The sequence below is a fragment of the Mesoplodon bidens genome (assembly GCF_964165515.1).
Source record: "Mesoplodon bidens genome assembly, chromosome: 19".
Classification (NCBI taxonomy): domain Eukaryota; kingdom Metazoa; phylum Chordata; class Mammalia; order Artiodactyla; family Ziphiidae; genus Mesoplodon; species Mesoplodon bidens.
The window spans coordinates 8,792,531-8,805,719 of NC_138179.1; the positions used below are offsets into that span (position 1 = coordinate 8,792,531).

A 13,189-nucleotide genomic window follows, 5' to 3' on the forward strand; every position below is an offset into this window, starting at 1 on the left:
GCCCACCTTAACCATGCTCAGAACACTCACATTAGCCTACAGTTGGGCAGAATCATCCAACACAAAGCCTATTTCATAATAAAGTGTTGAGTGTCTCATGTCATTGATCGAATACTGTACTGAGAGTGAACAACGGGAGGGCTGTCTGGGCACAGGGTGGTTGTCAGTGTGCCGGTTGTCCACCCCCGGGATCGTGTGGCTGACCGGGGGCTGCGCTGCCCAGCATCACAAGAGGGGATCTGCCGCACATCCCCGGCCCGGGAAGAGAGAGGTCACGGTTCAGAACTGGAAGTACAGTTTCTACTAAGAGCACATTGCTTTCGCACCGTCGTAAAGTGGAAACCTCCTGAGTCGAGCCGTTGTAAGTCGGGGACCGTCCGCACTTTGCTCTGGTCCCACGGCCCTCTGTACACGGCAGTTCACCGGCAGTGCCGACCCTAATCCTCCGCGGGCTCTGTGTCCACGTGAGGATGTCGCACCGCCTGAGAGCCGGCTCCGTAGTTTGTTCTTCGCTCCTGGCCACATTGGAAAAGCCCTCGAAATAAGGAGAGTCCAGCTCCGGGACTTGTCACGCCCAATCCTTTACTTAGAGAGTTTTGGAGGTCTTTTAACTTAGGATGAACTCTGGGAAAAGGTCTTTCAAGAAGACTCTTGTATTTCAGTTGCTCCCAAGAGTGTACACCACAAACTTGTACCATATTGTCGGTTTTCTCCTGCCCATCTTGGCTGTGATAACCATGCCGGGTTTGGTTTCTGGTGGCCCTTCTACAAATTATTAGTTACTGTGGAAACATGGAGTGTTCAGACAGGGCTCTGTGGTGACCAGTTCTCATTGTAGGTCAGCTTTTTTGGAATGCTCTCAGGATTTGTTTGGTTTAAGAAGAAGACACTTCTGGAATGGCTGCTGTATGTGCATTAACAAGGCATAATAGTCCTTGGTTTCCTTTTGTTATTTTTAGTGTTGGTATTAAGTGTCGCAGCAAAAAAGGATATTTAGATAAAGGGCATTGCCTGAGTGTTCTTTGAGTTCCAGGTGCTCGGAAGCAGGGCATTTGTACTGGGAAGCTGTTACTAACCACCCTGGAAACGAGGTCTTGAATGAGCCAGCCACACCTCGTGTTTCATCCATTGTCTTCCTCTGGGGAGCACAACACTTTATAAACATTAACTCTTTTTCCCTCTGGGCACCTCCACTTAAAAGGTAAATACGACTGAAGGCTCTTTCTTTTCCAATATAGATGAGGAAACGTCAGCCCAGAGAGGGAAATTACTGGATCCGAGGAAGGGGAGGCGTTCGTGGCCTGGGGTGTTTGGAGTCCACACAGTGGACCAGGCAGCCTGGTGGCCGCTGGCACCCAGGAGCCGCCCCTTTCTGCTTCCCGGAGGCGGGCGGGGGTTGGGCCCTCTGTCGCGCGTGGAATGTGAAAGGCTGCGGAGAGGAGCAGCTGTTCTTCAACGCTCTGTGCTCCTCTCAAAGGAGGGAGAAATCAATACACACTTTCTCCTACCGGCGCTGGCGGCGCTCGGCCTCCTCGTCCTCACCCAGATCTCTGTCCTGCAGGGGAGGCACAGCCGGGCAGCAAAACAGAGTCACCAGCTTCCGGGGGCAGAAACGCAAACCACTCATTTTGCACGGAGCAGCCAGGCTTTTAAAAACCAGTCCCATAACTGGCTGAGGTCATCAGATTGCTGACTTCAGCGACTAGCTGGTGAACCGAGGCGCGTGGGTGGGGGGTGGCCCTGTTGCAGACACCCGGAAGCTGAGGGCTCCTGGGCACTCCTCCTGGGGATAGGTGCCCTGGCAGGTGTCTGGGAGAAACCTTTTTTCCAAATTTCTCTCCTCTGATTTACGGAGGAGAGGAGGAAGTTCTTTGAAGGAAACCATTAAAAACCAAGACAGAGTGACAGGTGGAGGGCCTCAGTTTGCATTCTATCACTTAATGTAAGTGAACTGTCCAGACAAGATCCCTATCTCAGGGAGGATTTTAGTTTTTAATCAGAAAATGTGGTGTTTGCACCTATAACTTTGTTGCTTCCTGCCATTAAACAGTTAAGTGTTGGACATGAATAACAGAGAATCCGCTGCCATGATTAACAAAGGTAGTTTGGGTGGCAGAATCACCCTGAGGGCCTGGTGCCGTCAGTGGCCAGTTTATTGGAGTTGGACGCAGTGCCAAGGTGGGGATGTGGGCACTCCGGCTGTAGGCGGCTTTTGCACCCAGGAGACCAGCAGGGCTGAGAGCGTGGATGCGTTGGCCAGGGGAGGGGTCGAGAGAGAAGGGAGGAGGGCCTAGAACAGAACCCAGGAGAAGGGCTATGGGAGGAAGATAAAAAAGACCAAGAGGGCAGAGCAGAAACGGGACAGGGGCAGTCGCACCCTGGGGGGAGCATGTGGATGGTGACCTTTGTGTCCTGCAGGCTGAGCCGAGCCCGGGGCACGGCCGCCCAGAGTTGCTGCCGGTGTTTGTGTGCTCAGTAGTTGCTGCTTTTATGTTCGGATTAAGACTGGGTATTTTTGGTAAAGTAAATCCTCCAATATATCACCAGAAGTAATGGAATGCCTCGCTGAAACTCTGTGGGTTGAGGACAGATACCCTTGTTAATTTCTGTGTGTTTTGACCCCCTCAGAGTAGCCTTAAACTGGAGCTGAGAGAATCGTCATACGCCAGCCCCTGTCCCGTCCTGGGTCGTTGGGCAGCGTTCCTGATAGGGATACAAATGTAACTCAGTGTCAGCCTCCCTTTCCGTGGGGTTGAAGGAAGTGATTCACATCTAAGCAGCGAAGCATCCCCTGGCTTTTAACAGGAGCTGTTAGAGGGGCTGCTGTTTGGACAAGGAGCTTCATCTTCCTGAAGCCAGCAGTCACAAAGCTGTAAACACAACACCGGCCAACTCTATTGCCAGCATCGCGGGGGCTTGGCGTTAATATTAAACATCGCCAGCAAGGCAGAGAGCTCCGCAGCCCAGCCACAGAATAAAAATAAATAAAAGTAAAGAGAAGACCCCGCTAAAAGCGGTGAGATGATTTGTCGTCTTTCCTTTGTGAGGCCATTTGTCTTCTCTCGTGTCAAATCTGTTATAAAACAGTGAAACTGTGAAAGTGGAAATCATCCCAGGAATATGGAATATTAATGCACAGGAGAGGAGGCGACATCCCTTTTGTCAACAGTCCCTCCCACCCCCCCTCTACTTTTTTGCAAGACCCACCAAGGTAAATTAATTTTCTTTAAAAGAATTTGAAAGACTTGAAACTAGTGGTAGGGGTGATGAAAGTTTCCAGTGTTTTTCTTCCTCGTGTAAGTGGAGTGAATTTGTTAACTGGCTTGGGAGCAAGGAGGGAGCGCAAGTGGGGAGAAAACCTTTACAGATTCACCCCTCGCTCCCTCTCACCTCTCCTTCCTCCTCCCAGCCGTTCAGTTCCTTTGTTTGGGGCCTGAACCTGCATCTTTGAGCATTTATAAATCTTGAGTTGGTCTGATCTTTAGGAGACGGGCCAGAGGCCGTGTCATCATCTGTAATTTAAAGCTGTAGGGCTAAAAGCATTTGCAGAGGTTTGAAGGACCTGGTTCTGACCTGACCAAAGGAGCGAAATGGAACAGACCTTCCCGAGTCTCCTTCAAGCGCTGGGGAGGATGGCGAGGAGAGCAGGCACTCCAGGTGATTTATGGCCACAGTTTGCTGGGAGCCTGAGAAACGCGTCGTGTGCTGCCACCTTGTGGCAGATTTGGGCAGCTGCGGTGGGCTGCCTCGGAGCTTGTGAAGAGTCAGTCGAGCCTGGTTGTGATGGGAGATTGGCCTTGGGTCCAGATTTAGGTACTTAGTGATAGGTGAGGGCATTCTCTGAGTCACTACTACTTTGCTAACTTGATCCTGTTAAGAAATAAGACCTCAGTAAGAGAAGGTCGCTTTCCTCTCTTTTCACGTTTCTTGGTTGTGTGTGTGTGTGTGTGTGTGTGATGTTTTGGTACGCAGTCGTGCCGGCGTTTCGGGAAAGAAGCCCGAGACCCACCTTTTGTTCAGGGCTGGCCTTTCGGCTGCACTCCAGACTTGTGAGTTTTCTGCTCGTCGTTTCTTTTTTACGTCGTCCTACGTGATGCTCCCTCCTTACAGGACGTACTTCTTTCTGTCCCTTTGCCTGCGTCGTCTTCCTCACAACGCAGGCTCCCTGAGAGATGAAGGCCCGGAGGGTGGGCCCTGCCTCTGATCCCGCTGCTGTGATGTGCGCGCGGCCCCCAGGAGCGCAGGGCAGCCTCCTGCCATCTGGACCAATATAGTTCCCCTCTTAGGTCACAGAAACAGTTCTCAGGCATCTTCCTCTCGCCTGTAAAGTCTCTGATACAGAGTAGAATGGATTGGGGTCAGAGGAGCAGAAGGAGTGAAAGATTAAGGGAGGTGCCGTCTCATCTCTAGTATTTGGGGGGCAGACCTCAAAGCAGCCAGAAGGTTAGGTTGGGAGGACCCCTTGGTTTGGTGCCAAGGGATGACTGGCAAGATATCTTTTTCAGTTGGCACTTGGGATGCCCTGGGCACGTTGTCAGGCAGAACAGAGAGACTAGAAGCTCTGTGAGGCCAGGAAAGGACGGGCGGAGGACAGAGGAGGTGGTAGCGCTGGCCCCGCACACCTGGGCCGCCTGGACTGTCCAGACACGTGGGTGTGGGCTCGGAGAGCGAGGGCCTCCCCGTCAGCTCTTCGGCAACCTGGAGGGCTCCGAGGGGTTCCGCCAGGCCAGCAGGAGAACTCCAGCTCTGTCATAGCGGGAATGGAGTGAACTGTTTCTTTTCACCCAGAAGAGACCAGATTTAGTCAGGGGAAGGCAGCCGTGGTTGAAATGCTGCCACGGGGAGGATCAAGGAGCTGTCCGTCCTGGCTCTGGAGGACTGGGCTGTGGGAGGGGTCCCACAGCAGCAGAGGGGCGCCCGGCGAGAGGGAGGACACTGCCACCTCTCCGAGCGGAGGGGACTGTCCAGACAGAGTTACCTGATACGTTCACCTTCCCCACGCAGGTTCTGCAGCGTCATTCTTGTCTCTGCAATCCTACGGAAACCTAGCAGAGCAAATAGGCATTCCTGTGTATTTTATGAATTTATTATACCTTTGTGTTATACTTTGAGGCCAGGGACCATCCTCACCTAATACACATTTATAAGCTTCTGCCGCACTAATAAGTAAAATGTTTTCCAAACACAAACGTGAAAAAACATGCATCAGTAACATTGCCAGTGATTTTTAAAAGTACATCTGCAGTCAGCAACCACAGTGGTCAGTGTGAGTTTCTGTTCTTGCTGTGTCTGTACTGACTCACAGGGATTCGGGTTTCGTCGAGGTTCTGCTGGACACGAGTGCTGCTGGAATTGGAGCCCTTCGTCTCACTTTCCCTTTGTGTATTTCGTCACCCTTGGATTCTCAAATGTATGTCTAAGACATCAAGTTCCGCAGAAGCACGCGGCACAGGGCCCTCGGGTGTGCAGGGAAGGGGAGGGGATTATGGGGGAGGGAGGGCCCCCCCCGGCACACTCTGGGATGCGTCTTGTATATTTAGGGAGGACAACCCCCCCACCCCCCCAGTGAAGTAACTAATGAACAATCTGAAATTAATCAAGGACAAATTCTGTGTATAGTTTTAATCAGGAAAGTAGCGATATTGTTTCTACGGGCACATGCTGAAATCCCTGCATATCGTACTTGCTTGGAGAATGGGATGTACTTTTGGAGGCTGTGCAGGTTTCTTTAGGGAGTGGTGGCCTGGCTGCTTTCTCCCTGCTGTCTGCTCGCCTTTGGCCACAGGGTGCAGCTTGGGGGAGTCCGGGCCTGAGGAGGGGGAGGAGGAGCGGGGTGTCGGGCGAGGCCTGCGCGGCTCCTTCAGTCCCACGCGCCCCCCCCCCCACCGCACATATCCTCTGCAGGGTTCAGGTGCTCCTTTGTACTGTTTGCCCTGATGATGGCGTGAAAGCCCCTGGTCTGTGTCGCGGTCAGTGAGGAGTGCGCGTGGCTGGACGGCACCATGACGCACGTCCACCCGTGTTTTGTTTAGTGCTGCTTCAAACCTTGCCCGCCACTCAAGTGATGGCATCTCACAGCCAGCTCTACTGGGCGCACTTAAGTCTCTTCACAAGAGTCACATGATAAATAAGCCGAATCCCAGTACACACACACACGCACGCACACTCTCTCTGTCTTTATGGAAGATGGCTGCTAATCCATGATCATTTTTTTCCAGAAACAGGTTTTATGATAATATAGTAAAAATATTAAATTAGAAAATGCCTCACTAAGGGTTATAAAACCCTACTACATTAGAGATAGGTAATTATCCCCTCTATAGCCTAAATGACAGTTTAAAAGAAATAAAAATGTTAGTGCTCATTACTTGCTTTTGTAGGTTGCAATAAAGGGTGAGTTAAATTTTAATTCAAGGAAGAGCCCCTGCTATCGACCTTCTACCTTAGGTCCAAGTCCTGTTAATTACTCTGTAGGTTATTCTCCTGCATGATACCCACGTTAATACATTTTCTACAGTGGACATTCCCACTGGCCATTGAGGCCAGGAGTGTGGGGGGAGGGTGACCGAGGGGGGCAGGCATTTCCGCTCAGTGATTCCAATCTTGATTCTTAATGTGATAGGGAGCAGGAATTATATATTTAAAAACCCAACTTCATTATGCATAGCCTTAAGGGGACCTCAAGTATTAAACTGTACACTTACCCTGGAGAATCGGATGGAGATGAGGTTAACCTGAAGGACTGATAGTTTAGCTTCTGTGGGTGGCTCAGTCCCGGTCAGGAAGGGTGCTGCAGGGGAAAATGCTTTGTGCAGCAGAAGGCAGTCCGACCCTCTGTCCCAGGGTGGCTTTTCATTACCTAGTTCTGTTTTTAGTTTTGTGTTCCTGCCTTGGGATGGGATAGGGATATGGACGCATCCTGTTTCTTTCCAGGTGCCTTCCTCTCCCCTGCGCACTGGCCCCAGGTCTAGCATCTGCCTGGGTTTGGGGCAACGCTCAGGACACCCCCCGCCTCAGTCTTCCTCCTGGGCCGTGCAGAGATCTTCCCACCGGAAAGGAGACACAGAGAGGTGGCAGGAATCCAATTTCCAGCTCTTTCCTGAGAGGCTCTCAGCAGCCCTGCCTGAGAGCCTGCCCGAGCTGGAGCTGCCAGTTCTCCTTCTCCCTCGCCGTTGGCGGTTGTCCTCTCCAGACACGAAGCCCCTCCTTACCCTGACATGGGACGTTACTCTGGAGTGGGGAACCTCACAAAAGGACTGGTGAAAATACGGTATAGGGATTGCGACGGGCCGTGACCCAGGAAATTTCTGCCCTGCCGGTCAGGTGGCTTCCAGGTCCTTATTCTCAGCAAAATTGCAGGAGAACCTGATTGAGTTGTCAGCTGGTAGATCATTAAAACGAAGTTTTGGTGGTAGATCTCTGTGATTGGGGGGGGGTTAATTCAGAAGGACTTAAAAGAATTGAGTACCCTTGCTATAACAAAACTCTCCCATTCCCACGTCTGCTTGTTGGTGTGGCAAGATTTCTCATCACTTCTGTCTGCAGAAACTAAAAAATAGGAGTAGAATTGGTGCTGAGCCCTCTTTCATTCTAGCAATAAATTATATTCATCCATGGAACGGGAATGGAGGGGAAAGCCTCATCCATATCACTGAGAGATAATTTCCAGTAACATTTTACATATTTATGTATATTAACATGTTACCAAAATTATACTACATTTTATTATATTGTTATTGTATATATCCGTTGTATCCTAATAATAATTGTAATGATAACACAATCCAGAAGTAATTTTTAAAAATTACTTAGAGCCTTATGGTCCCAAGAAATTAAAATATTTCAACTTTTCAAATTTCAAAAAGTGTTTCAATTTGCACACTTATTTTTGTGGCCAAGAAGTATGATAGTGTGATCCATAAAAGACTTTCAAGCATAAAACAATTAGGACAAAAATCTGTAGGGAAAAATCAAATGGAAATACAAGTTTAAAAAGAGAAAGATGCTATACATTTCCCAAATTAAAGAGTTTGTTTATGGGTTGTTTAAGTGAGTGGTGACATCAGATCGGTATGGCATATAGATCCCACTGGGCATGTTACAAAAGGGATGTGAGTTATTTTAAGGGTTGGTGGTCACAGATTTGTGGTAATGATATCCTTCGTGACTATTACCTTCATCAAGAAAAATTTTATATGTCAACGTAAAAATGTGTGCAGGGGCTGCGGGATTTTGTAGAGTTCTGTTAGGGGGTACGCAGAGAGGCTCGAGGACCAGACCCTGGACCCCACCCTTCGTGGCCGTGGTTTTCCCAGCTCTGTCCCCGGCGGGTCCTCCTCAGGGAAAAAGCGGGGCTGGGGCCTAGCTGAGCAGCCGGAGTCTGGGGGTCTTCATCCTGGTGGTGCTCCTGGACCCCAGGAGGGTCTGCTTTGTCCATCTCTAGAGTCCTTAGAGTTGGGGCTGAGGGGGATGGAGGCGGGGGAAGAGGAGACGGGAACAGAACAGTCGCTTAGGAGGCTCGCACCGCATTCTGGGTAAGAGACGGTACGATCTGAAATCATGGAGCCTGGAGGAGCAGGGAAGTTTGAGAGACTTTGAACTGATTGGTGGTCATGGGTGAGGAAGACTTAAAGTTGAAATTGCTTGGGGATTCTTAGATTGGAATAATCCCTTACTCATGTTTTCTCTCTTTTCTGTAAAAATATTTTAAGAACCCAGACCACTCAGCTTTCCAAGTTGCTTTGCCATGAACAGCTAGCTGCATGTTTGTCAGCTTTGCCCACCTGAGTGTGAAATGATGTTCTATCAAAACATGGGTTTCAGCATTTCCCTCTCTGCTCCTGACACGTGAACCCTGCTGCGGGCAGTAACTGCCGCCTTCGCCCAGGCGGTTTGCTGATGTCACCGCGCGGAGAGGAAGCATTTGCTCAGTGGTAATGATGGGGTCTGCTGCAGGCGAGCACGGCGAGGCTGCGAAGGGATGATTGTGAAGGGCTAAATGGCATGGCGCCTCTGCAGCTCCCTCTCATCAGATGTCGCAGCCTTAAAGCCACACTGTCCTCTTTGTCATGGTGACTCTCCCCTTACCACCATTTAATTTCTTTGTGGACATGGCTAGAGAGACTTGTACTTTTTGGCAAGTAGGCAGGCCATCGCGTGATAAAGTGACGCCTGGGCAGGGCATCGCTGTCCTTTATGTGATGGAGCTGGTGATTTGGCAGCCACTGCCTCTGGAAGGGAGGCTGCCTGCCTCTCATTTGCATGTGGTCTGAAGCTGCCTTCCGTCTTAGTACGCACATGTCCGGGGCCTGGCCAAGGCCGAGCCAGGCAGATGTGTACAGCTCAGGAACAAAAGAGACCCTGGAGCTCCGGGTGAACCTGCATCCTTTGTTTATAGGTCCAGGGGCACCATGGTTGGCTGAGGGCACCAGCAAATTCTTGCAATAAAATTCCTATAATAATACAGGAGACCCACTGTTTTCTGGCTGCACTTTCCCTGCCTGCCACGTGGTCCCCAGCATGATAAGATTTGTTTATATCCATGGCTTCTGTGGTTCCTTCTTTAAGACTTTTCCCTTTCAAAAAGTTTCAATATGCTATTCCTATTGCTGGGTTTTCTAATTATAATGTCTCTTTTGGTACACACCACTATAGTAAGGTGACTTCAAAAACACTTGTAAGATGAAGAGTGGCTTGCCACAACTAGAGAAAAGCCCTCGCACAGAAACGAAGACCCAACACAGCAAAAATAAATAAATTAATAAAAAAGTTCTTTCCTTAAAAAAAAAAAAAAAAAAAAAACACTTGTAAGTTTTTGTGTTGAAGTCTGGCTGGACCAAAAATAGCTGTTTGAAGGGTGGGGCTTTTTTTGTCTTCTGTTTTGTTTTGAAAATCAGATTTGCTGATGATGACTCTCAGATGATGAGAGCAGTTCTGTTAGGAAAAGCCTGTTTTCCTAACGAGGAGGGCAGGCTGTAGATCTTGAAAACATAAGCAGAGCAGGCACAGCTTTCTCCGAGGTCGAGGTCGTTTACTTGCTGGTCCATGGCCTTCGCCCAGGTGCCTGCCCTCCTTCCCCGAGGGCACGGGCGTGGTCCCTGCCTCCCTGTGGGCTTGACCTGCTTGGACCCTCCTGGCTCCTGGCATCTCCACAGGGAGACTCTGCCCTCCATCCAGGGAAGTGTTCTGGAGCTGCGGGCTCGGTGCTGGTGCTGGGAGGGCCTCGCCCACCCCGACAGGTGCCTTTGGCCAGGTGGTGGTGGAAACAGAGGTGGCAAGTGGCCATTTACTTCATTTTCAGGGACGCAAGACCCTGGCATGTTAGGATTTTTTTTTTAACGTCAGACCCAGCTTTAGAAATAAATTAGCCAATCGAATTATTTATTAGATGGAGAATAGCGGAAGGGCCGGGGTATGGGGAAGAGCCTTGGTGCCCGAGCAGCTGCACGTGTGCTGGTAATTGGAATCTTGTTGCTGGGTCATTTTCATTGTTTTTCAAGTACTGCCAAGTCCAAGAAAATGTATGAAAACTGAATTATATCCCCTGCATCCCATGTCTGACTGAATCCTCCTCCTCATGTGGCAGTCTCATACATCCTATTAAAATATTCAATCTTGTTTTCGTACTTGAAGAGCCTGTGTGTAAAGGGCAAACTTATAGAAAACTCGTTCCCTGGAGACAGGGTATCCAGCCACTCTGGACTATTTACATATTCTGCTGTTTGGCCGCTTCTAGGTTCCTGCCCTCCTTCGTATTTGTGAATAAGAGCTGTGGGATGCATTTTTAATTATGTGGCTGTGTTTCCAATTGAAGAATCAGACTGGGGTATTTCCCAGCTTCTTGGTTCTTTTTTAACCTTGAAAAGTTAACCAACACGTTAACCAGTTTGTTTCGTTTGTCTTCCAGGACAGAGCTGTATCGATCTCTTTTTGGCCAACTCAACCCCCCTGACGAAGGCCACGGGGACTGATGGCGCCCATCTCCCTGTGGCCCGGGGCCTGGGGCAGGACCTCCGCACACCCAGCCCCACAGAGAGGAACTCGGGAAATCCCGGGAACGTGTGCTGTTCAGAACACGGGCCTGACGAGTGCCTGGAAACCTGGAATCCAGCATCTGTGTCACCGGTGCGTCCGTGTGCAAAGGGCTCGCGCCCCCCCACGGCCTTGAACCACCACAAATAAAGAGTGTTTTTACCGTCGCCGCCGCTGCGACACTCGATTCCTTAAGCAGCACAGAGTGAGTGATGTAGCGTTCCCGCAGGGTGACAGGTTCTTTGGAGGGGTTTTCATTGTTTTCCCAGCCAAATGGCCTTCTTTCACAATATAAAATACTTCATGGAAGGAATAATCCTAGGGTAGATGTGGCTTTCGGGGTGAGTTGCGCTTAGCGACTGATTGCGGCTGTGAGGAGCAGGGAATCCCCCAAAACCTGTCAGCTGCGCCCCGGAGGCGTTGGAGCTTGGAGGCATCTGCCTATTTGTTGCTAAATACAAATCTCTAGCTTCTTGTTTCCTCTTTTCACCCATAAAGATTCTTCCAGAGTCCTTTTCCATTCTCACCATTCCTAAATCACTTTATTGAGATTAGCTCTGGTGTAAATCTAGCAGGGGGAAATGATTCACTTGTTTTTCATCCAAAGGTCAAAAGCTGGAAATTAAATCCCCATAAGGGGGATTTATTGGCCTGCTGTGGTCAGTATGCAATGAGCCGATCTTGCATAAGTAATGTGTGCTGCCCGCACTCAAGGCCGACCGTCTCCTGGGTCCTTTGCCCAAATCTGTATTTTGAGCTATGGAATTAAAGGAATGTTGCGTACAGGCAGCTGAGGGCAGTTGTAGTTAATAACTAGTCATTGTTTTTAGAGTCAGGTTTTGGTATTGTTTTAAAATGTCAAAATCAAGTGACAGATTTTTGTGCCCAGGAATCCCACGTGTCATTGACGTGGTGTCTGGGGACTGCGACACAGCGCCTAGAGGCTGGGCTCCAAACCAAGTGAGTCTGGAATGTAATCTGCATCACAGTTTAGTATTAACATCTGAGTGTGTCTGCTGGGCTCGGACGGGGCATATGGGGGTAGGAGGATTTCTCCATCTCACGTTAATTGGACCTTGGTACATCCTGATCTCTTTTTCTTGTCTTGGTAAGTTAACCTCTTGGGCTTGATTGTCAGGGAAACATTTAATTTTCAGTGTGTCTCCAGTTACCTAAAAGATCACTCAACGGAAACAGAAGATTTCCCCCACAGTCACTCCCTTCACTGTGATCACTTTTTAAAATATAGACCATCCAACCCCATCCATCTAGCCTGAGGATCCCGGATAAACCCACGTTAGAACAGCAAGTAAGTAACCTCTTAACCCGGCACTTCCCGTGAGCATGATGCAGACCCACGATTCCTAAAGAGATGGAACCTTTGTCACAGTCACTCTCTACCTGATGAAGAAAAAAATTTAAGCAGGTACTTCAAAATATTTGGAGTCCATCATGTTTAATTAAAATGAATTAAAATCAGGAGAGATGAGAACGGATAGAATTTTCAGTAAAGGGAGGCTTGCATTTTAAAATTCAGAGGACCACCCTCCTTCCAGCCAAGAATAAATTGGAAACTATTTTAATTGACACGGATACTGCAATTCAACTGTTACTAGAAAGACAGATTAGTTGATTGATTTGCATTTTAATAAAACGAATACTTTACATTTTGGTGGCTAATGCTGACTTTGAAATGAGTTGAGAACTGTTATCAAGAGTTTCAATCCAGGGCCCTTTTTCAGTGTTGACTGAAGCATTCCTCCCTTTTGTGCGGAGTTGGCTTATTTTCTTTTTGTCCAGTTGACTCCTTCACGCATGACCCTCCTAAACCACAGCCCCTGAAGACACCATCAGAGCAGTGAGGAAACCGCAGGGCCCACCCAGCCCAGGTTTGCACCCGGGGCCGGAAGCAGCCCGTGGGCTTTGCCCTTCGGGATAGAGAAGTTAAGGCTGGTTTCTCGTCTTGGTTTATTTTACGTCAAAAATTAATTACAGAAAAGTGGAAGGAACAAATGGAAATAAGACTCGGCTGTAGCTCCACCACTGAGCAGGATCCCCTTCTTGTAGTTGACCTGTATTCCTCCGTAGCCCTCTTCAGTATAGATGCTGTGATACCCAGTAGACTCCTCTCTGCGGGGAGGGCCCAGGGAGCAGTGCA

At 49.3% G+C, this 13,189-nt stretch overlaps 1 protein-coding gene across 2 annotated transcripts in view; it reads left to right on the forward strand.

The window, feature by feature from the left end:
• AATF (apoptosis antagonizing transcription factor) overlaps positions 1 to 11,198 on the forward strand; it is a 104,690-nt gene extending 93,492 nt beyond the window's left edge. For both annotated transcript variants that reach the window (XM_081218202.1, XM_081218203.1), the window contains one exon: positions 10,907 to 11,198. In XM_081218202.1, coding sequence (XP_081074328.1) covers positions 10,907 to 10,970 — 64 coding nt within the window. In that variant the 3' untranslated portion in view covers positions 10,971 to 11,198. The remainder of the gene's footprint in view (positions 1 to 10,906) is intronic.
• Positions 11,199 to 13,189: the final 1,991 nt, after the last annotated feature.